This window comes from Chelonia mydas, chromosome 9, assembly GCF_015237465.2.
Source record: "Chelonia mydas isolate rCheMyd1 chromosome 9, rCheMyd1.pri.v2, whole genome shotgun sequence".
Lineage (NCBI taxonomy): Eukaryota > Metazoa > Chordata > Testudines > Cheloniidae > Chelonia > Chelonia mydas.
In genome coordinates this window covers 29,732,955-29,758,316 of record NC_057855.1, presented here as the reverse complement: position 1 = coordinate 29,758,316, position 25,362 = coordinate 29,732,955, and the positions used below count along the sequence as shown (strand labels likewise).

The window sequence follows — 25,362 nt, the reverse complement described above, 5'->3', positions numbered from 1 at the left end:
TAGCAGTAGGTCACACTTCTCTCAGAGCTATTGCTGCAAGCTGCCTGCAGACTCATAAGGACCCGACCTTCTAAGGCACGTCTACAGCCCAGCTGCCGGGGCAGCAAAGCTACATCATTTGCAGCCGTGCTGCTGTTGAGCTAGAAGGTAATGCTTCCTACATTGGAGGGAAAGATTCTTTCCGTTGATGTAGTTAATACACTTCTCTGAGAGGCAGTAGGGAGGTGAACACCAGGGTTTAGGTTGATTTAACTACATGGCTCAGGGTGAAAATGTTTTCACAGCTCAGAGCAACATAGCTAGATCAATCTAATTTTTAAGTGTAGACCAGGCCTCAGTTACACTTGGTTTACATTTTGTAGGTCATCTTTGCAAAAACAAAGTCTAAAGACTTTGCTGCTGGTTTTTTTAAAAAAAGTAAATCAATCATAGAATCTCTAGCAAAAACGTGGCAGCCATCAGGGAAAAGACATGAAGAAGAAACCCCATCCTGGCAGCTCCAGAGCCAGAGTTTATCCAAGCAATGTTTTTGCTAAATAAATATTTTAGCTCTCTCAATTCAATAACCCTCCTTTCCCCCTCACAAATTAGCACACGTCTTCCTACGCATTCCTGCAAAAGAAAATAGAGAATACTATTACAAAAAGTGTTGTGACCCAAGAACCTCTCAATGCTAACTGACAAAAGAGTTATAGAAATCTCGTGAGTCTGGTGTGTGCATCCTAGTTCTCAACAGCATGTTACGTGAAATCTCAAATGAAAGCCAGCATCACACTGGTCATTAATACCACTGTGAAAAGTGTGTACAGATACTATATAAGGAGTTACTTAAACATACACTGAAAATTCATAGATTGACTCACAGAGTCCAAGGCCAAAAGGGACCATTGTGATCATCTAGTCTGACCTCGTGTATAACAGGCCAGAGAACTTCTCCAAAATAATTCCTAGAGCACTGATTTAAAAATTGTGAGTGATGAAAAATCCACCACAATGCTTGGTAAATTATTCCAATGGACAATTACCCTCACTGTCAAAAATTTATACCTTATTTCCCGTCTGAATTTGTCTAGCTTCACCTTCCAGCCATTGTATTGTGTTATACCTCTCCTGTGTATACCTTTCCTCGGTTGCTATCCAGTGTACTTCACTGCCTGGCCAGCTCATGTGTCTTTTATGACTAAGAACATACCAGGTTGTTGCCCTTTAACCACATATTTATTCTAGCCTTACAAAGTATAACAGCATACTGAAGGCTTACAGCAAGAAGCGGCTTCCACATAGCTTTCTCTGCTCAGCCCCAGCTCACCCTCTAAGCTTTTCCCCTGCTTCCTGTTCCTCCCACTTATATCCTCCCAATTACTGAGCCAATTGTCCCATTAGCCCAGAAATTGCCAAATGTCAGCAACCCTCAACAAAAATTGATTAATTGGCTTCAGTTAAGCCTGCACTCATCCCAGTGCTGTAGCAACCTCAGTAGACAGGGTGCTACTAATAGTGCCCTGTCACAATACCTCTCTGCTAGACAGAAGATCCTATTATTTAATATTTGCTCTCCATGCAGATACTTATAGACTGGAATCAAGTCACCTCTTAACCTTCTCTGTTAAATAGATTGAGCTCTTTGAATCTAATGTATCACTATAAGGCAGGTTTTCTAATCTTTTAACCATTCTCGTGGCTCTTCTCTGCATCCTCTCCAATTTATTAACACCTTTCTGGACCACCAGAACTGGACACGGTATTCCAGCAGTGGTAGGAGCAGTGCCAAATAAAGAGGTAACAAAACTTCTCTACGCCTACTCAAGGGTCCTCTGTTTATGCATCCCAGGATTGCAATAACTCTTTTGGCTACAGCATTATATTGGGAGCTCATGTTCAGTTTATTATCCACCAAGACACTCAAATCTTTTTCAAAGTCACTGCTTCCCAGGACAGAGTCCCCCAGCCTGCAGGTATGGCCTATATTCTTTGTTCCTAGATGTATACATATACATTTAGCCATATTAAAACGCATATTGTTTGCTTGCGCCCAGTTTACCAAGTGATCCAGATCACTCTGAATCAGTGACTTGTCCCCTTCATTATATACCATTTTCCCAAGTTTTGTGTCATCTGAAAACTTTATCAGTGACGATTTTATGTTTTCTTCCAGGTCATTGATAAAAATGTTAAATAACTTAGGGTCAAGAACTGATCTCTTTGGGACACCACTGTAAACATACCCACTCAGTGATGATGCCCTGTTTACAGTTACACTTTGAGACCTATCAGTCAATCAGGTTGTAATCCATTTAATGTGTGCCATGTTAATTTTATATCGTTCTAGTTTTTTAATCAAAACATTGAACATACCAAGTAAAATGCCTTAAAGAAGTCTAAGTATATTAGATCAACCCCCATGTTGGCCACAACACTTTTTGAGTTAGGAAATGGTCATCTATAATGTTTAGAAATTCAGTATTGGCAGCACAAGACCTTCACATGGATTTTAAAGTCTGTATAAACGTATTAGTTACCAGCAAAGATGAAAAACAGGTTTTCCTTCAGCCAGGAGGTAAGAAATGTATATCCCTCTTTCAGGATGTAAATTAAAAAGTATAAGCTAACACAATGGATGCTCATTTATATACAAAGTCAACACAGAAGCAGCACGCAGGGGATGGGGGGAAGGGAAGCAAGCCTCAGGTGGTTATCCTGTCTATGAGCAAAGACAATGAACTTTGAGGGTATATGGGATCTCAGCGAGCCTTCGTTGAAAACACTGCAGAGGACTTTGGGTGAGATGAACTTATTTAGACAAGTGGTTAACGTGTTAGTTAAGTTTAGTCTCTAGAAAGCATGTTACAGTTGTGTTTTATATTTGTTTCCAATATTTTTACTCTATCACTTGAATCTTTGATAATAAATTTATAGTGACAATGAGAATAAGTTTATTGAAGTGCTGTGATATTAAGCAAAGTACTGATCTTGAGCTGAATCTTACAAACTGATGAGTTCAGTTAGGAACAGTGGACCTGGTAGCTCTGTGAGTAGCCCATGTGAGGGGATCACTTCAAAAGGGACTTAAGGACTGGGCTGAACCTGTTAAACTGCAAGTAAAGTAAGAGCTGGCATAGCCCAGAGAAGAGCTCTTGAGTCGCTAACAGGCTGGTGATGTAATGAGGCTGACACCTAGCTAAGAATAAAGCAAGACTCCTTCATGCTGAAAGAAGAAAGGAACAAGGTGATTCTCAGTCACAAGAGTGAACAAAATTTTTTCCTCTAATGGTGATTTAGGTGCCCAAACATGAATTTAGGAAACCTGCACTTTAGGTTAGTTGCCCCCCTACACACACACACACACACACACTATGAGAACAACAGAACAGCTAACTTTAATTAACCTTTAATATGTACAACAGTCATACCTACCTCCTGAATTAAGGAATCGTTTTCCACTCCGGACAACAGGATACTTCTCTGCTAATCTTTTATCGGGCCATATTAGTCCATCTGCTGCAAATACTACTTTATGATTAGCTTGCTGGAACTTCTTTAGCATCTCTTCAGGGCCACCCGCAAAGATAACATCATAGCTAAAGTAATGGAGAGATACCTGTTAGATAGCTCTGATTTTTTAAACAAGAAAATTCAAATCAGAAAAGCTTTGGCTTATTCAGACCTAAAACCATGCAGAGTTAAATAAACTTAAGAGTGGTCTCTTAATTTTGATGTAACTGTTTCATTCAGAAACATGGTATATTACCATACTTTAAGTTAACAGCATCTATAGATCCTATTTCTTACCAAGATATGACCAATCACTATCTTAACCATTCTACATATATGTATCCCTTCCCTGATCTCTTACACAAAAAATTCTCTGAATATTTCACTTTTTTGGCTGAAACGTTTAAGGCTTTGCCTCTAATTTGGAGGGGTTTTTTTTGGTTTGGTTGGGTTTTTTTAGTTTAAGGAGTTTTAAATAATAATAAGAATAAGAATATACTTTTTCCAATTGTAAAACAACTTTTTAAAATTAATTTATTTATTGGGTAGGGGCTCAACAACTGACACAGACTGGGGTTGAAATCTGACATAAAATGGCCCTTGCTGGAAAGCAGTGAGTGGTCTTGTTCCAGAAAGCAACTGGTTTTGATTTGATGGGGTGACTATCTTTAAAAAGTCACATACTGAGCATGTACAGTAGCCCTACAGTTGTAAACCTAGAGAAACCAATGAATGCATCTACCTTAACACTAATACAATGAAATACTGTCTACATCTAATGACTAGCGTCCTTGTTTATGCACACTTTAGGTGCTATTCCAGTCAGTAAGTGGGAGGCTAGGATGCCTGCTTTCCTTAGTGACAATTATAGAGGTTTGAATTTAAAGCAATTACATATGCAATAAATACCATGAATATTTTGCATAGCACAGATATATGCCCTGTGGTCCGAGTCTTGATCTATGGGTTTTTTTACTATGCAATCTAGTCACTTACTTCAAAAAAGTAAACCAAATTAATAGGAGCATAGGAAATAAAAACTGCTGGTTGAATTAAATCAGTAGTCCATCTTGTCCAGCAGCCTGTCTCCTAGCATGGCCAGCACTAGATGTTTGAGGAAGGGGAAAGAAGCCCTTCAACAGACCAGTTTGAACTACTTGCCCATAGGAGAAGTTTTGCCTAAATCCAGTCAGTTACTGGATGGGTATGAAAGAGAAAGTCTTTTATTCCTTGTAATCCCCCTCTCCCGCTGCCACTGTAACATTACTGTGGATGTTCTCTTTACCCATGAGAATGTCCAGTCCTTGAATCCTGCTAAGCTCCTGGTCTCAGTGATATCTTGGAGAGAGTGAGCGTCACAAGTTTATTGTGCATTGGAGGGCCGAGTAGGGAGAGGGGAAACAAACTTCTCAGTTTGAAGATTGTTGCCTTTCAATTTCATTATGTTCTTGTACTACAAAAACTGGTAAAAAGAAGCTCTGCATTTAACTTCTCTATCTCATTCATCATTTGGTATTAAGCAAACATATCCCTTCTTCTCCCTCACCTCTAAACTAAATAGCTCCAGTGTTTCATTCCATCCTCATAATGAAATCTTTCTATTTCTAGTAATATTACTCTCTCAACTCTGAACACCATTTTCCTGCTATAACTTTTTGGAGGTTGGTTAAGCAGAACTACACTGTATTCCAGGTGAAAAGAGACATATCACTGAGAGCATTATAATATTTTCTATCCCATTCGTTACACATCTTAACCTTTTGTTTTGACTGCTATTGCTTATTGAGCAGAAGTTTTCACTGAGCTGACTACAATGATGCCCAGGTCTCTTTCCCAAGAGGTTACAGTTAATTTTACAATAAGCAATGTTTATGTGTAGTTCAATTTATTTAAATTATTCCTGCCAAAGTTACATATCCCTGTCACTTGACAAGGCTCCGATTCCTCTAAGGCCTTCTCTAATCAGGTACAGCAGTGAGTGACCAGCCATTAGTGTAGCTGTACCATTACCAATAGCCAGCAAAGCAAAAATAAGATACTCTTTGAAGTGGTGCAGCTTATTTTACTTGAAAGTGGGACTAATTGCACTTGTTTGCCTTCCCCTTTTACACTAAGGATTTGTACCAATGAAGCTACACCAGTCGTTGAAGTCCTCAAGACCTGACTTAGTGCTATTGTTACACCTGCCCCCAACCCATACCATACAATGCAGTTAGCTTCCCCACCTAACTTTGACTTTCCTGTAGACATTGGCAGTGGAGGGCACGATATCTGCCCAAGTCCCTATTCTCCCTAGATTAAATCTAAGCATGCATACACTCTGAAAATTAGTGGCATTTATCTTATTTAATCTAAAGGAAAATACTGTTTAAGTAATAAAACAGCTGTTGAAAGAGGCATTTATGAGAAATGGGTTTTCAAAGCATCCTCTATAAAGGAAGAGCAAACCACTGGCAAAAGCTACTTGTTATGAACCATAACAGAAGCAGCAAAGTCCCTTTGCCAAAAAAATGCCTTATTCCAAAATTGAGAGACTTGGCATAGCTGCATACTTTCCAGCTTATTTCCTATGGGGGAAGAGGGGAAGGAAGAGAGACTTCAAAAACAATCTCAATCTATCTGCCAGGATGAAGACATGGTAATAGCAAGAACACCATTTTCTGGAGTTAAGGGAAAAAAATCCTTGCCTCATAAATTACTCTGAAGACAAATGAGTAATTTAAAAGGAAACTCATTTTTCTGATAGTATCATCTTTGGTGCCCCTTTCTCTTCAAGCAGGTGCAATTTCTTGCTGCACTTAACTCCAAAAGGCATAAGCATATACATTAGGGGAGAAGGCATGCCAGAGCGTACTGCACAACATCTATTCTTTGCTTCCCAGCGATCATGGGAAGCAGAGTGTCAGAGCAGCCCGAAAGTCATTCTAATTTACATGGGTTGGGGCAGGCAGCAGAGGCTAAGTAAGCCCCGCAAAAGGTATAATCAATTACTCAGACTTTAAGGCCAGAAGGGACAATCATGATCATCTAGTCTGACTTCCTGCACATTGCAGGCCACAGAACCTCACCCACCCACCCCTGAATTAGACCTCTAACCTCTGACTGACTTACTGAATTCCTCAAATCATAATTTAAAGACTTCATGTTACAAAGAATCCACCATTTACTCTAGTTCAAACCAGCAAGTGATCAATGCCCCACACTGTAAAAGAAGGTGAATCCCCCCACACACACCGCCAGGGTCTCTGCCTGAAAGCTACTTCCCTCCTCAAATGCAGGAACAAACTAAAGGAGAATCCATCCACTGAGTAGTACTCTAAAAGTAGTTCTTTGAAGTGAAGGGGATCTACTTACAGAGTAGGAATAAGGGTCCTGGAGTCTAGTCTTTATAGACTTTTCTAAAAGGATTTAAATTTATGATGCTAAAATAAAGTGCTTCACATCCAAGTATCTTTACATTCACAGAACTTCTTAATACTCATTTCAATTTTGCAATTGTATAAAGAGCCTTTAAAAAAGGTAATCCTATCCATTTGGCTTGGTAGACCTGACCAACACAGCCACCACTAGTTTGGAAGAGGAGGAGGGCTCTACAGCACAAATCAGAGTAACTGGTAAATACGCACCCCAAGGAAAGGAAGTGTGTTACGTAACATATAGAAAACTGGTTTGCCCTCCTGTAGGTTTGTCACAAGGCTTTATGAAAAGAAATAAGTATGCCTTGGAGCCTCCCCTGCCTTACAAAAATTATCTGCCTTTGCCCAGAAACATCCTTCCCTCCTCTTCCCATTCAAATTGGTGAAGCCTGATTCAGAGCTAGGATACAGCAAGACAGAGGGGAAAGGCTGATGGGGAGAAGAAAAATGGGGGTTGGTCAAAGGCTTTAGCCCAGTAGTTTTATGGCAGGCTGCACTTTTCCACTTTGATCAAATGAATCTACTGCAGCATCTTCCAGCTGAGGACAGGAGCCAGCTGCATCTCCAGAGTACTGCTTCCCAAGCAAATTTACTACTGCAATAACAGGTTTATCAAAAGTGGCTCCATTCCTCCCTCATCCCCAGAAGAGTAGCGTAATGCCCTGCACTAACTATTTGTGAAATGGATACGCTGGCCAGGACTCAGCAAGTGAAAGAATAACCCACACAGGTGTTTATGGCTTTAAAAAACAAACTGAAGCTTTATTAGTCAGTGTGATTAAACTTTATTAATAGTGAGCTTTAATTTAAACACCACCACCACCACAACTGTTACTCAGCAATACCAGTCCATTGTGGAGCTCCAATTTCCACTAACTGAGAGGGCTCTCTTATCATACAAGGCAGCTTCACTTCTGATCCAAACAAATGCCAGCATTAGGGATTAACCATCCTTCTAATGCTCCTCTTTCATGGAGAGAAGTGCTAAAAATACTGATAATGGATGAGTGAACATGTGCACAATTTAGATGCCCAATACCCCTGTCTGAGTCCTCATTGGCTCCTGGCCCATTGCTCAGGGTTGAAGTAAGCAAAGGCCCTTGCAAAAACTACCCTACTTTCCCGCAACATTTAGTTACATTTATGTAACTAAATCTTGTCATTGACTGTATCATTCATTACATGCCATGCCTGCCTGTTACTTCAAGGAAAGCAAAAAAAGAAAAAGCATCTTGCAGCATGGGAAAAATTCCCTCCCAATTCTACACAGGTGTTCAGCCATAGCTTAGATTAATACCACAGCTCATTTCTAGCTAGAAAACTGAACTTGTTCCTACATGAAATTAAGAGACTGCACCAGTAGTTCAGTGTATCTAACTGACCTCTCATGAGCAACAGTGGGATTTGAACCTGGAACTCTGAGAATTAGCAGTATGAGACTTTAATACTCAGACTATCGGAGTAAGACCTCGTGACTTTTACACCCACTTAGGGAGAGGGCAAAAGCAAAAGGACAGACTTTAATTCAAGAAATATAAAATGGGGGGGGGGGAGAAATCCCTCTACAATCAGTATAAAAATTTGAGATTACACACACACACACCTCCTAAGTAAAGATATCTTCAAAATTAAATTTTAAAATAAGTTTCACTAGTACTTGCCCAATAGGGCAGACTAAATTACGCATTTTATCAAACCCAAATAAGGTTAACTCCTTTTAAAGAATGAAACAAACAATTGCTCTCAAGATGCATTCCATTTATCAAAATACAGTAAATTGGTAATAAGGTTAAATATGAAAGAAAGTGTCTGCAAGTAGCAATTTCATATCTGAATGGGTAGCTTATCCTACCAATCGTACATCACTCTAAATGCAAATTAAATGTAGGAGAGTGAAAATATTTAGTCCCCTGTCAGTTCTATTACAAATGTTGTTCATAAAGCGGGTAAACTGATTTCTGCTTTCCATTTCTAACTACTTCTTGCATATCACAAAGAGAAAAAAAATGAGAGAATGTAAGTCAAGTCATAAAACATGACTGCAAGGTTGAGAATCCAGTCAAACAGCTGCCCTAACTCATAGTGTAATCAGAAAAGCATGAGAACTTTTGAATAAATAAGGTAATGCAGGGAGATCACTCTCTCACATATGAACTTTGCTAACCTAGCCCCTCCATATCTGTTTAACTTGCAAAAACACTCAAACTTTAAAGGAAATCCAAAATTGCACAGAAGTTATACTAAATCAAAAGAGAAATTAACCTGATGTAAGTCCAAGAGGCCACTGCATTGTGGTCTTGTTTAGAATGTGTGTGTGTGTAAATGACAGACTGAGTGGTTTTAAAGATGAAAAGAAAGAGAAAAGAAAAAAAAAAGAATTGTAGTATGTCTGCCAAAAATTTTATTCCAAACTGACAAAAGTCTGCATCAGATAGGACATCACTGTCAATAATAAAAGCAGCAGATGTTACTCGGCTCACACAAAACTTCTCAGGGTGCGCAAACTGAAGCATTTCTGCAATTCCCTACTTTGTGATTCACTCTCCTTGCATCCACCAAGGCAACTGCTTTAAAGGTTTGACCTGGCTCTGACAGAAGTTGACAGGGAAGCTTCTGCAGAATTCCATGGACCAGATTCTCAGTTACACCAATCCTGTCCTTAGGGAAGGAACAGGAGGGATTTGGCGGGTGGGGAGGGTATAGGGAAAGATAGCTTCAGGTCACCTTTGTGTGCTCCTTGTATTCTGGTCTGAGGGACCTACCTGGCCCCCAGGGAGGTTGCTCTAAGTTATACTTTGCTATGGACCCTGGGAAGCAGAAAATCACAGTAGTTCAGTGTGCTGCAGCATGTTACATCCCCGCTGTGGGGCTGTCCTCTCCCCATAGGCAGTAGAATCATGGCTGGTGAGGGGGCCCTTACTGCAACTCTACAGCAGTTGGGGAGACCCCTCACACAGGAGATATTTTCAGGGAGCATTTCCAGCCTATTTAAGACCCCTTTAAACTGCCAGACCAACATAAAGGGGCTTTCGTGTTTTTGAGAATTATGCCCCAGCGGTCTACTGGCCACCACTTCAGTTTGAAGCTGCTTTTACCACTTCCTCACACACCATTTCCATCTCACAATCACCTTCTGTTAGAACAGCAACAAGACAGTTGCTTTTTCATGGGAAAAGGTAAACTAATAACCAAATGTTTAGTCAGTCAATGGGTTTCACAGCTTGTTCATGCAATAACATTGTTCATAGTACAGCAGAGCCATGGCCCTGAGACAATTTTTACATCTGTAAATCTGACAAAAACCAACATCTGCTCCAATTGCATAATATTTTTATGAATGGAAAACTAGAAGCTAACTTTCTCCAATAAAAACTAAAGGAGGAGAAAATATCAGCATGCCACAAGAGCTTTTATTAGCATCCTATACAGAATAGAGCATGAAAGCAACAAGCAGAATTTGCTTACCATTCAATAAACATTACAATCAAGTCCTCTTGATCAGCATAGCTGTCTATTCCTTCTTTCAGCAATCGCACTTTCTGTCCTCCTCCAATAGAGTTAATTAACTTCCCACCTTTCCACTCTTCACCTTTACCAAGAACCTGGGAACAGGGAGAAATTGTATTTTTTCACTTGTACCCAGACGGTAATTTTTAATATAACCTTGTTAAAAAATGGATGTCAAAGCAGAGGCAAGCAAGCAAACACCAACTAGTCAATGTTATAGCATTGTAAAATGAAGTGAGCCAGCATTTCAAGCATTGTAAGTTTTCCATGTCTCAAGTAGAACTGAGCACAATGACATCATTTCAGAAATAGGAGAGACAATTCCTAACCAAATAAGAACCCAAAGATTACTTTCCACTACATCTCATATCTCTCTCACTTAGGAAGAGAAGATATGTTGATGGTAATATTCCTCTAAATTGTGTATTAAAACAATTCACTCACTACATGACCTTTAAACATTGCTACAGTATTTGGAGGTAAAGAGGGGTAAGAGAGCATAGAAGGGACATGACAATGGAAACTATAAACATTTAAGTGGCATATGCTCCAATACGTCTGTTAGTCTATAAGGTGCCACAGGACTCTTTGCCACTTTTACAGATGCAGACTAACATGGCAACCCCTCTGATACTATAAACAGTTTCCACAGTATGCATCCGATAAAGTGAGCTGTAGCTCACGAAAGCTTATGCTCAAATAAATTGGTTAGTCTCTAAGGTGCCACAAGTACTCCTTTTCTTTTTGCGAATACAGACTAACACGGCTGTTACTCTGAAACCTATAAACATTTAGTTGTTTTTAATGCCTCAGGCCACTCACACACACTACAGGTTTAGGATGGATTCCTCAATATATGATAGGCAATTAAATCAACAGAATTCCATCCTTACCAAGTATTGTAGGGAATCATATCAACAATAACCACCTAAATCTTTTGTAATCCTTGAAAGTTTAAACACTAGATTATTATTTTTCTTGAACTACTAAATATCAGAGGGATTACAGCAATATAGTTGCTATATAACAATCAGCAAAATTACAAGCAAATGGCAATCTCCAAAGGTCAGTTTCCTAGGATTTTTAATATATTATTGCTCAGTTAGGAAAGATTATTTTTCCTCCTGTACTTTTTCAGGACTTGATGGTTGAAATAAACAGACTGCAGCATTTCAACTTATTTCTAAAAGAAAAATCAATGGGCCAACCGTCATGAATTGGTCTCTTTTGATTTATAGTTTCAATAGTGTGATAAGAAAAGGAGTACTTGTGGCACCTTAGAGACTAACAAATTTATTTGAGCATAAGCTTTCGTGAGCTACAGCTCACTTCATCGGATGTGACAAGCATGGATAATGTTTTATCAAAGATACATTTCAATCCCTTGGTTTTGTCTTGAGGGACTGATTTATGGAGAAAAGTTTTAAAAAATGGGGGGAGGGGGGCTGATCATTCTCCTGTGAGATTTGCATGCAGGAGGCAGCTTCAGGATACGGATTCCTTCATTCTGCATTGGAAATAGTAGTCCAGAGTAGGCCAGCAAGAGGATTGGGCGATCAAAAGTGGTGAAAGAGTGATAAGGGAGGAGTGGGAAGATTTGTATTGTCCTCTCACCAGCTCTACAGAGATTCCCTGGGAAATATAACACAGCTAAGGGATTTATTAGGTTTCTATTCACCCCACTTCCCCAATAGTAGGACCCATTTAAGAGATAGGGGGCCCTGAAGGCATCTTCAGCTTCATGAGCTCTGTCAGCACAGCTCCCATGGGTTTTGCTGCAGGAGGGATGATGATGTAGTCAAATAAATATAGCTTTGCTAAGCAAAGACTAAGGTGTGACATGATAATCTACAAACACTTGAAGGGTGCGAATACTGAGGGAAGGGTGGCATGCTTAGAATAAAAACATGTAACAGCAAAACAGCTAGGAGTAATAACAAATGTGGTAGTAATGGAATGAAATTAAGAAAGAAAACACGCTTTCAGAAATGTCATTCTAACAGTGAAATCTATGAATCTGTGGAATAATTTCTCAAGGTCAGTGGAAGAAACCCCATTCCCTGGCACGTTTAGAAACAGACTAGACAAAACACTAGCAAATGTCTAATGGGAAACATATCCTGCAAGGATATGGAACAGATGACTTAATGGGTTGTCACCATTGCTAGGTTCCATAACTGTTTTACCTGACTGCAGCATAATCATGACACATTGTTTCTGTGTTAAGACTATTTCATTTCTGAGTTAAGGCTACAAAATTATGTCCAATATTCAGCATGAGTGACAGCATACAGTACCTTCACTGTATAGTTGAAGTGCTTTGCAGTTTGCATGAAGCGGTGAAAGCCATCTGTTTCTTTAGTTGCAACAGTTAGAACTAATAGTTTATCTGGTGAGGGCAAAGAGAGATAAGATCAACAACTTTATATCATAAAGCCACAGTTTATGACAAAGAGGCTGACTATCAGATTTTAATGCATATTAGCTTTCATAGTCCACACTGAGCAACATGGTGGTGTTACTAAAGTACTTGTGCCCCTGTGTGTGTCTGATTTAGAAAAAAAAAGGGGAGGATGTCACATTACAGGATTATAACTTCAAATGAGGAACCAATGACTTCAGATGAACAAAAACCCCGTGTTCTTCCATATGCCCCAATGAAAAAAGCAGAATATATCTAAGACACAAACAAATGGAATATAAACGAAAAACAAGCTAAAGAAAAAGGATGCAATACATTTCTAATCTGAATTTGAACTAATCCTTTGTCTGATCACCACACAGCAGCAATGCAGTACAGAATTTTGTACCAGATCCCAGCTTAACAAATCCTTTAAATGTAGTTGGCAGGCACAGGGGCTTGGAGACTCTGTTTATAGGTTAACATGTTTACAGTTCTAGAAATACACTGCTGGGAGTAGAGTCCCCTGGAAGCTTGCATTCCTGTAACTGATTAAACTTTTTTGCCTTTAAAACATGTTGTCAAAGAGAAAAACTGTTCATTCCTATTCCAAGTCGGAGGTTTGTATGACACCTTGTTGACTACTCTGTACTTTCAGTGGCATGCCAGCAAATGACAGTACAACAAACTTTCTTGTCATCGCCTTTGCTTTTGACTGAGAAGTCCCTATCTTGAACGGTTCAGATGAAACTGTGAAGCTCCGAAAGAGCTTGGCATTGCCCTGACTCAACTGTTGAGCAGTGCTCTGTACCATGGCCTCAATACCATGGCTATGCAATAAAGGTCCACACTCAGTTATGGGTACCTAATCATGCAGGAACCCTATCCAACTTTAACTTTCTAGTCAGACTGGTCAGTCCGCCAGTGAGTATTTCAGTTCTCTAGTTTGTTTCAAGCCACAGCTGTTTTCTAAACAGAGCTTGTGAGATCAACCCATCCAGAAATTCAAAATGATCTCCTCCAGACGGAGTTCACGTTGCTTCACTTCCCCAAAAATCCCCTAGTCTTATCTTCAGCGGTGATGCAACATCTGTTCTAGGCAGAAGCTGTGACAACATCCCTACCATGATTGCAGCTCACTCCAGGACAGATTGATCATCCCCTAAACACACAGGTCTTCAACATGTGTGTATTTTATTGGTCACCTTCCAGTTGGCATTTTGTTTGGCTTGGCAACAATCAAATTAACAAAGCATGATGTAGTAAATATACCGCTTATCCATTTCTGTCACTTGCCTTGTAGAAGGGATGCATATCACTAGTTACTGTTCCCTGGGATCAGCGCGCTTCAGCAAACCAATTGAGCTATCACTATTTCATTGCTTCTTCACCTACTCCTTTGATTACTGGGTGAGAGCTAGCAAAATAGCAAAAGGAGAACTAGGAACAGAACAACAGGGCCCAAGAAAATAACATGATTCGCTAACCACATCAAAGGAGAAGTGGAGTTTTAACCTAGAGTGTTCATGAAGGAGAGTGTTTCCTTTTAATTCAACCCCACTAGACTACAGAGATTGGCCTCAAGATCCATATAAATAGGAAATCAAAATTACACCTCTGACTCCCATTGTGCAGTGCCTTGCCCTGGTTGTCCGCCTAGCTACTGCCTTCCCTCCCTTGTGTGGCTTTATTTCAGTGATGGAGTGGTGTCAATAGTTTTAAACTAAAGTATTTGGAAATTATTTTGGATCAAAGAGCCAACAGAAATGTAAATGATATTTTAAGTAAACAGCAGCATTTACTAGAGATCAGTGAAGTAGTACAGATAAACTAAGAACTGAGTGGACAAAAACTTCTGGAGGTTAAAAAAAAAAGAATTATTTCCCACTCCTCTGGTCCTTGAACATCTTCATTTCCTGGATCAAAAGTACCAAAATCGTGCAGGAGAGGTGGCTCTGATATCCCCAGCCAAAGTGGAAACTGGAAATTCTTCAAGTGTGACAAGAAAAAAAATCAATTTGAGATTTACAGACCAAGTTTGTATACTAGACAGGTTTAGAGAAACATCCAAGCTTTAGGGTGCTTAACCAAATATTTTTAAATTTCTCAAGCTTTGCAACTTAAAAATATTTCAGCAGCCTTTTGTAAAAATACAGTCCCCATGTTTTAAAATGTATGGGTTATTCTCACAATAGGACTTCAATGCAAAGTGTCCATGGAGGTCCTGACCTACAACCACATACAAAATGTGAAATAGTACTTCTATATGACTAAAAAACTGTTTGTTTAAAAGGACAGCCAATCTAAAGTGGTTATAAGGGAGTCAATAAAGAATGAATAAAAGTAAATCCTGGACCACGACTAAAACAAAACTGAAGAGAAAGGGGTTGGGTTTTTTCCCTGGGGAATGAGAGTAAATTATATATTAATTTAAAAATACAGCACTTAAAAGAAATAGAATGCACTGGAAAATGTGATCATACTAGACCATTACAAAGCCAAGTTAATCTTACATGACCTCTAAAGAATTAGCTACAGACTTACAAGACTTGGCAGAATTTCATTTGGGGCAGACATATTTTACATCTACCCTTTCTGGCAGAATGTTAACGTCAAGGATTTCAACATCTGTACTAGAGACGATTATGTAAGTGCCAAGCCTGGGCTAGATCAGATTTTTTTAAATATGCAATTCAACTTAATGACTCAGAAAAAAATTCAAACCAACATATGTTCTGACAAGCACAAGTTATCTAGCTTAGCTAATTGGGGGAGGGGAGGTTGTTTGTTTGGTTTTTGGTACAATGAAAGTTTGTATAAAGCCATCAGCACTTTGTGCGAAGATTTGGGGCATGCAGTCCAATATGCACTGTGCTCATTTAGCCCAACATTCATTATACAGCACAGTAATGGTCCAGTACATTTTTCTAGACTCATTCAAGATGGGGGAAATGAGCAAGCATGCTGGCATGTAAATAATCACAACCTGTGACTGTATAAAATGGGGCAATGTAGGCAGCCAAACTGAGGAACAGTTGACACTGATTTTCAAGAGGATCTACAAGATGGTTCGTAGTAACTGAAACCACAAACTGATTACATTATTTAGTGTCTCAAACTGTGTCATATCAAAATGACGCTATAGGTAATATCTGCAATAAGAATATTTTGTCTTTTGGTATATTTGTCCTGGTTTGAACACGCATTTTTTATATTACAGCTAATGAGCTGTTGCATACTCTCATTCAGCAGCTCTAATCCATTGATCATACGAGGGTACAAGTTGTTAGGTGTATGTGATCCTTAAAGAGTTCTTTTACAAACACAGTAGCAACTGCAGCTACTGTGCTTTGAGTTGGACTCTGTTTATGCAATAGTTATCCTTTGAAGGGTTTTGTTTTGTTTTTTAAATTGGGATCTGCCTGAAGAAAGCAGACAGAATGCGCTGTCATCCTGTCTATTGTGTCTCGCTGTCATCCTGTCTATTGTGTCTGGAGAGGCACTGCAAAAATTTATCAGATTACAGTTATATGGGCACACAGCTGAAAAAGCAGCTCCCTTTTCTTTCAAACCAATAAGTTACTAAAAAAATACTTGTGTAATTCATATAACTTCATAGGCCTTATTCTGATCTCGTGAACTGGCATAGCTGACGTCGTTGGAGCTGCTGCTCACTTATTCCTATATAAGTGAGGGCAGGTCTCAACTACAGCCTAAATCAATATACCTTACTTCGCCCAGGAGCGTGAAAAAGCTCCACCCCTCCTGAGCGATGCAAGTTTCGGGCTGTCCACACCAGCACTATGTTGGCAGGAGACACTCTCCCATCAACATAGTTTCTACTTCTCGCCAAGATGGTGTCATTATGCCAACGGGCGAGCGCTCTCCCATCGGCATGACGGCATCCCCAGACCTGTAGCAGCTGCACTGATGTTACTCTGTAGTGTAGACTTGCCCTGAGAGAAGAATCAGGTCCCTCTGTAAAAGAAGAAAAAGACCTAAAAAAAATTATATTCACACATCACATTAAATTCCTTATGAACTCAACTTTAACGTCAATTTCTTCGACAATTCTCGTTAGTTCTATTTGAGAGCAATTTTAAAAAGAAAAAGAGCCTGGTGGCTTTAACACATTAGTCCTGCAAAACAGCTACCTTCTAATGTCAATTCCAATTAAAAATTTCTTGAAATCTGCTATGAAAATGTAAGAGGTAAAATGAGTCTTACTTAAAAGGGACCTGAATTCACTAATTTAGTCATTCAGATGCAGCAAGTCCTTAAAGTCAATGGGCCATATTCTAATCTTATACTGGAATAAACCTGAGGTAACTCTACTGAAGTCATGTTGAAGTCATAAAACTAGTGTATGTGATAAACAGAATCAGGACAGTTAAGTTTAATCAAGGTGTCTTTTGATTCCAAGATGTGATGCCTCTGAAACCTCAAATTAACAAATAAAAGACCACATAATGCAATGGGGCCTCAGTATGTTTCTAGCAGATTTCCACAATCACAAAAATCATCATGTCTCACGCCCTGATGGAAGACTAAGCCATAGATCAAGGATTGAATGCTACACTTAGCATCTGGCTCCCGAAGGTGATCCCTCTAAATAAGGGTTAGGATGCATTGATGAAGCAATGTTGGGAAGATTCCTCTGTCACTGTACTTGATATCAATTTTCCTGGGCCAATACCTAGCCTCCTTACTCACGTGAGTAGTCTCCTTTACTCCAACAGGGCTACTCACTGACACCAAGAAGGACTTGGCCCTGTGGATAAAAGCAGGACTTATTATATTAAAGTCTGTGAGTTCAGTACCTTTAACAAACTATCATTTCACTTAAAAAGCAGGAGGGGGAAGGGAAAAAGAAGAAACAGCTAAAAAATCTCATGTTAAAACTTAGCATTTCATCTCCATGAGACTACATAATAATGTGCTTGTAATTCAGGGTCACCCAGCGTGGCTCTATCCTGCTCTAATAGCTGGATCGCTAGAATTCATACAGCCAATGTGCTAACAGAGCGGGGTCTTTTAGCTTAGCAGTAGAGACTTATGTTTTTAGATCTAGAGGGCCTGGGTTTGAACATTGCTACCGACAGGACACCCATGGCATAGCGTTACAAACTGCTGAAATTAAAATGGATCCTATCTAGTTTCTGGAAACTTCCAATACCACATGCAATTTACATGCACAATAATATTTCGGACAACAAACATGATTGTGCCCCCCACCCAGATCTATACATGTAGGGAACCAAAGCAACTGCAGGAGACCAGTGATATCCATGCAGGGGGCAAAGGGACTCTCCATGAGCATTGCTCATCCACCTCCTCTTTGGCAGTATGCCTCCATTGACATACAAGCTGTCACTTGCACCTTGTCTGTCACCAGAGGGGAGTATCAGGCCCAGTATTTTGTTATACAGCAGACTTAAGCAGCATGTAAACAGGAAGCATGTGATCCTATAGCCCAACACAATACCAAAGTATAAAAGGATGTGTGCAGACCGGAACTTCAATCCAGCTGAGTGTGCTAAACTTAGCAGAGTGTTACTATAGAGGGCAGTCTGACAATTACATTAATAAAACAGACCTGCTTTCCAGAGACAACCACTGAGAGACACTCAGCATTTAGCTGACACAGTATCTCCAGAGGCAAATGTGCTCATTTTTAAATGCAAATTATAACTTTACCAATAAGGAAACACTTTGCTAGTCATGTCGACAAAGCCAAGGTTGCATACAAAGGTCTTTGTAACTTATTAGGATTCCTAATGAACATTTTACATCATCTAATTTCCCTTACATAACTGACTTTTGGGCTGCCATAATCAAGGATCTGACAACACTCCCATCATAAATTTTTGTTTTCAGGAGTCAGAACTGTAATTCAGAATGTTTGCTTTGGGCTGAAGGTTAGCCAACAAGGTCTAAACCAGGAACCGTTCTGCCAAGTTTAAGTAACAATGTCCTCCGCCCAAGCCCCCGCCAAACAATGTGTGACTAGCTAGACTTTTGCCAGTCTTTGACCCACATGGTTTTTATTTTTATTGAATGAAGACACACAGATTTGCACCAGTGCTTGTGGACACTTTCAGAATTGTTTTAGGAGCAGCCAAGACCCGGAATACCGTTCGCTACCATATGATGACTGAGGTTCAATTCTTAGATCCAAACCTTGTAGACCTATTGACACAGACATGCTTGTACTCTCCCCAAGTACAAAAGGGATAATGGCTCTCTGAGCCACGTACTGCATAGAGTTTTAAAGATTTACAATTACAGAAATATAGTTCCACCCCTAGGGTTCTAGAGACTATGTAAACCCAAAACAGAAGTACAGCTGTATAACTGGTAACTTCTTTAGATCTATATTCCTCTGTTTTTGGGTGCAGAGGAAATCAAAGAGGCACAAATACCTGCCAAAAGTGGCTAGAAGGCAAGAGACAGGGAATGGGGGAAGAAGAGTGCCTAAGACTCCAGGGAGAGAAGGCACAGCCATGGAGACAAACACAGGCTCATGTCTACACTGCAATTAGATACCCACAGCTGGCCCAGGACAGCTAACTTGGGTTTGCAGGGCTCAAGTTAACAGGTTATTTAATTGCAAAGTGGGAGGGTCCTGGAGCTTGGGCTAGGGTTGCCAAATTTCTAATTGCACAAAACCAAACAGCCTTGCCCTGCCCAGAAGCCCCACACCTTCTGAGGCCCCACTCCCAGATTACACCATCCCCCCTCCCTCCATCATTCACTCTCCCCCACCTTCACTCACTTTCACCGGGCTGGGGCAGGGGTGCAGGAGGGAGTGAGGGCTCTGGGGTGGGCCAGAAATGAGGGGTTCAAGGTGCAGAAGGGGGCTCCGGGCTAAGGCAGGGGTGCAGGAGGACCTGAGGATTCCAGCTTGGGGTGTGGCTCTGGGGCAGGGCCAAGGGTTTTGGTGCATGGGCGAGGGCTCAGGGTTGGCGTGGGGAAAGGGGTGCAAGGTCTAGGAGGAAGTTAAGGTGTGTGTGGGAGGTTTGGGGTGCGGACTCCAATCAAGTGGTGCTTACCTTAGTCAGCTCCCAGAAGCGGATGGCATGTCCGTCTCTTAAACAAAGGGGCCGGGGAGCTCTGCTCGCTGCCCATGCCCGCAGGCGCCATCCTCGCAGCTCCCACTGGCCACAGTTCCCGGCCCATGGGAGCTGCGGAGCCGGCACTCGGGCAGCAAGCGGAGCCCTGAAGGCCACCCTGAGCCTAGGAGCCACACATGCCAGCCGCTTCTGGGAGCCATGTGGAGCCAGGGCAGGCAGGAAGCCTGCCTTAGCCCTGCTGCACCTCCAGCTGGACTTATTCAAGTGTGTCAGGGGAGACAGGCTGAGGCCGGGGCAGGTGGGCTTGACTGCATGGCACCAAAACAGAAGATGGAAACCATGCAGGTTGGACAGAGGGACCAGCCATCCATATAGATGCCCTGACTCACTATAGTGTTCCCTGAGTAATAGGGCATACATCACTCTCCAGACTGTAGAATCCGTCAAAGAGGATGTAAGTGAAAATTCAGATCCCTGAAATGGGAAAAAGATTTAGCTAGCCCTGCATATAAAGTATTCCAGTAAAACCTCAGAGTTATGAACACCAGCGTGACAACCTGACCAGTCAACCACGCACCTCATCTGGAACCAGAAATATGGAATCAGGCAGCAGCAGAGACGGGGGGGGGGGGGGGAGGGGGGGAGGGGAGGAGGAGCAAATACAGTACAGTACTGTATTAAATGTAAACTACTAAAAAAATAAAGGGAAAGTTTAAAACAGGATTTGACAAGGTAAGGAAACTTTCTCTGCTTGTTTCATTTAAATTAAGATGGTTAAAAGCAGCATTTTTCTTCTGCATAGTAAAGTTTCAAAGCTGTGTTAAATCAATGTTAAGCTGTAAACTTTTGAAACAACCACCATAACATTTTTTCAGAATTACGAACATTTCAGAATTATGAACAACCACCATTCCCAAAGTGTTCATAACTCTGAGGTTCTACTGCAGTTGCTAGCTCATCCTCTCTCTCACTGGAAGATCAGACAAATTAATAGGTTCCCCTCCCCTTCATTTAAATATTCTAAATTACTGTTTTGAAACCTGGTACCGAGTACTCTAAGGTCACAACCAATAGCTTAAAGTGGCTAAGAGTTCCTACAGCTGCCTTTCTGATCCAATTTGCATAGAAAATGAAAACAGAGGGAGAAAAAAAAGTTTCTCTAAACCCTTGTTCGCTCCCCAGTTGGATGCTCATTTCCATGGATATGGAAGCAGGAAACAGCTGAAATTATTAAGAGTCCTGACTCTGTTATTCTACTTTTGTTCCTTCCAACTCCTGCATCCACAGGAGTTGGAACAGAAAGGTAGCTAATAACCTGTAAAAAAAAAAAAAAAAAAGGAACTCCACCTGGTCATCTACATCAAGCGGCAGTCTAAAAGTAAAATAAATAAAAATTGTCTTCAGAATTCGGATACCTGCACTCCCAGAATTTTTAGTACTTTGTATTTAGAAAAAGCTGCTGGTGAACTTTCCCTACCTCCCCCCTCTGCTGGGCCTTGAACAGAGGTATTTTTTAAAAAAGTTTGGAATGGATAATTGGTTAGTAAGTCCATAACTGTGCTTATAACCAAGATATCTGCACAGCCAGAACCTTCTCCTGATAGATTCCTTCAGGCATGACACAGTAGACAGTTTTATTTTTGTTGCTCTCATAAATGTGCTGTCTCGCAAACACAACAGTAAATATACAGGGTAATGGCAACTACTGAATGTACTATTAAATCCAAACCAACGTGGCACAAAGAAGTGATTCTTGGGTTTTGGAACTACTGAATAGAATTCAAAACTCAAAATAACCCAGAACTTTATGATGAGACTAGTAAAGATTGATAAGGAAAACTCTTAATAGCTTCTTTGTGATACAATCTGCGTATTTGAGAGTTACATTTTGTAACCGGTGTTACAAATCAAGTATTTTTTTCTGGAGCATATCCTGGAAAATGTAAGGAACTCTACAACAATTACCTTGCCTTATACAGCAAATAAGTTGCTAGCATAGGGCTGATTTAAAACATATTGGATAGTACCTTATTTTCAGCCTAATTGTTTCCCTCCTTTGAAACCACACACAAAGTACTCCTTGCCCATTTGGATAAGTATAACTCAGAACTCTCACATGTATTTTTAAAGGAGCACCTAGCAGGCATTTAATTTTATTACAGTACAAAGGAATCCGAGAAAAGACAAGCCTTCCTAGACATACAGCAACATTGTAGGTTGTCACTGTTTCAAGAAAAGGAAAACCTTTCATGAGAAAGGGTCTAACCCTGAATTTGTTTACTGTGGCTCAGCCTAAAACAATTCTATTTTTCTTCCACCACTGTTGGAGCCCTACATGACTATAAGGTCCTGTTGCGATGAGACTGGCTCCCCTACTCTTTCCTTCCTAATACTGATCACAATACCACAAACTGCTACCTGGATGGGAAGTGAAAGACCCTAGAAAGTACTCCCCCATTCCAGATCTCTAGTGTGACATTAGTTTGCACTGCCTATTGCTCATAGGAGCAGTCTTGGCCTTCACAATAGGAAAATTAAATGTGTTAATACAAGAGCTGAAATGCTCCAATTATAATTCTGCCAATAAAAATGAAAATTAGTGATTTATGACAATTGTAAATCTGATTTTAAAGTAGTATAGGATTTAAAACTTGCAAGGACCAGATTCTCTGGAAAAAAAAAAGAAGAAGAGAAGTATAGCAGCTGGATAGCATAAAAAGGGGTGATTCAGGGGAGCTGTTAGTCAAACTCATAACAATTGTTATGACAGATACTATGGTGATATATACAGATCTATGTAAGCCAGCAACAGGTATCAAGATCTGGAGTGCACATGCAATACTTAACACACATTTCAGTACTGAAAGTGAGGGAATTAGCCTTTATTATGAGACATTTACATTGTCAAAGAAAGCAGTAAACCAACAAAAGAATTTCTTGTTGAAGTATTCAGCATATTACAGGAAGAAGAATGGAAGCATTTGACTGAGACTTTTTCCAGGATTCTTAACACCAGAACATGCTGAAATAGCAAACACATTATTTTGTCTAAGGTAAGAACCATGTATTAAATACTTCAAATTAACGTGTGAGACAGATATTGGTGTGCCTAGAGAGTATTACTGCTTAGTTAGATCAGACTACATACATTTCCAAGACCTTGCTGTTCCCCTCTGCTGATTCTGCAAGTTGCTGAGTTCTTCTGAGAAATGCAGACTATCTTCAAATCCCATTAACTTTAGCATACAATACCTAGCAGGATTGGGCCCCAGGTGGTTTTATTAGCATTGGAGGGTTGACAGTTACTCACTTTTGTCTTTAAAAATACACCGGGGGGTGGGAAGAGATCATAAACATTTTAAACAGAGTTGTTAAAAATAATAAAAGCTGTAAAGTTAAAGTTGAAATTATATTCTGAATTCTAAAGCACAGTTTGCCTCAGCTTTGAAGCACATATTGAATAGCATTTCATGCACCAATACATACTTACATGCCAGACAGCTGGTTGAATTACAGCCACCGCTTCAAATTAAACATCTGAAAAATCTATCCTTCGAAGAGCACAGTTCCCTATGTGGTAAAATCTATTGAAAATCTGGCTATAAGTTTTAAAATGGGAACTACTGAGAGTGTTAAGCTCTTTTGAAATCTTTGTTTTTATCTGCATCACAAACTTCACAATAATCACTCTTTTGTGCTGTGTACGCCAACGTGTGCCTCACTGCAAAATAGTCAGAACTGGCTAAAATATTTATGCAGCACCCTAAAGAGTATCAGATGTTTCTTTGCTAACCAAGACCAGTCATGTACTTTTACCACTTCAAAAAAAAAAAAGTAACCCCCTCACAATATCACTTAAATATATGTAAGGAAGTAAATAAGCGCAACTGTTTTCGCCAAAGAACAATTTATCAGCGGTGTATGTTGCACTGCAGGTAGCACTGAGCATACTCATCCCACAGGAAACGAAAAACTTAAATATCCAGTATTTGTATGTTTATTAGTTTTTCCACAAGCTTTTTGCCTCTAGGAATCAACTATAAGCCAAAAACATAATATTAAGAAAGTAAAATAAAACTCAAGGCCTGGTCTTTTGATGCTATTTCAACCATCCAGGGACTCAAATGTTGTAGAATCATCGAGAGGTCATCTAGGCCAGTCCACTGCACTCATAGCAGGACTGAGTATTATCTAGACCAGTGGTTCTCAAAGCCGGTCCGCGCCACTTCCCACAGCCCACATTGGCCTGAAGCGGCGAACTGCAGCCAGTGGGAGCCGCGATCAGCCGAACCTGCGGACTCGGCAGGTAAACAAACCAGTCCAGTGCGCCAGGGGCTTTCCCTGAACAAGCGGCGGACCGGCTTTGAGAACCACTGATCTAGACCATCCCTGACAGGTGTTTGTCTAACCTGCTCTTAAAAATCTCCAATGATGGAGATTCCACAACCTCCCTAGGCAATTTATTCTGGTGCTTAACCACCCTGACAGTCAGGAAGTTTATGAAAGGTCCAGGCTCATACTCTCATTTGGCTGAGCCATTCTTGGTCAAGCACAAAGGCAGTTGATTGACACCTTTGTAGCCTCCTGATCCTGGAGGGGTTGGGGGGCTGGTTCAAATTCCATCAAAGCTCCCAAAAATAGTAACTCCCATAGATCTAAATGGGAGTTAGTAAGGATTTTAACTCTTTAGAATATTTCCCTATTATGGTCCTTCAGGCAGAAATTAGAACGTATTGTTCCTGAAGTATGGGTCACTTTCCAGATGCAGATACTGGCTGATAGCTAGTATTCCTGCAAATGCCTTAGTAACTGGGCCATAAGTGCTGCCTGAATGTAGCCTGGTATTTTGTTCCCTGCATCCCACTGCTTCTTTTTAAACAAAACAGAGCTGGGATAATACAAATAAAATGCTTACTTTAATTAAAAAGTGCTTTGAATTTGCCATTCCTTCCCCACTCTGAACTCTAGGGTACAGATGTGGGGACCTGCATGAAAGACCCCCCAAGCTTATTCTTACTAACTTAGGTTAAAACTTCCCCAAGGTACAAACTTTTACCTTTTGTCCTTGGACCTTATGCTGCCACCACCAAGCGTGTTAAACAAAGAACAGGGAAAGAGCCCACTTGGAGACATCTTCCCGCCAAAATATCCCCCCAAGCTCTACACCCCCTTTCCTGGGGAAGGCTTAATAAAAATCCTCACCAATTTGCATAGGTGAACACAGAACCAAACCCTTGGATTGTAAGAATAATGAAAAAGCAATCAGGTTCTTAAAAGAAGAACTCTAATAAAAGAAAAAGTAAAAGAAAAACCTCTGTAAAATCAGGAAGGCAAATACCTTACAAAGTAGTCAGATTCAAAACAGAGAATCCCTCTAGGCAAAACCTTAAGTTACAAAAAGACACAAAAACAGGAATATACATTCCGTTCAGCACAGCTTATTTTATCAGTCATTTAAACAAAACAGAATCTA

At 40.3% G+C, this 25,362-nt stretch overlaps 1 protein-coding gene across 2 annotated transcripts in view; it reads right to left on the bottom strand.

Annotated features, from left to right (window-relative positions):
• PLOD2 (procollagen-lysine,2-oxoglutarate 5-dioxygenase 2) overlaps nucleotides 1–25,362 on the bottom strand; it is a 79,881-nt gene that overhangs the window by 42,219 nt on the left and 12,300 nt on the right. For both annotated transcript variants that reach the window (XM_037908929.2, XM_037908930.2), the window contains exons 2-4: nucleotides 12,713–12,804; nucleotides 10,374–10,510; nucleotides 3,415–3,578 (exon numbers count right to left, since the gene is read on the bottom strand). In XM_037908929.2, the coding sequence (XP_037764857.1) occupies nucleotides 3,415–3,578; nucleotides 10,374–10,510; nucleotides 12,713–12,804 (393 nt within the window). The remainder of the gene's footprint in view (nucleotides 1–3,414; nucleotides 3,579–10,373; nucleotides 10,511–12,712; nucleotides 12,805–25,362) is intronic.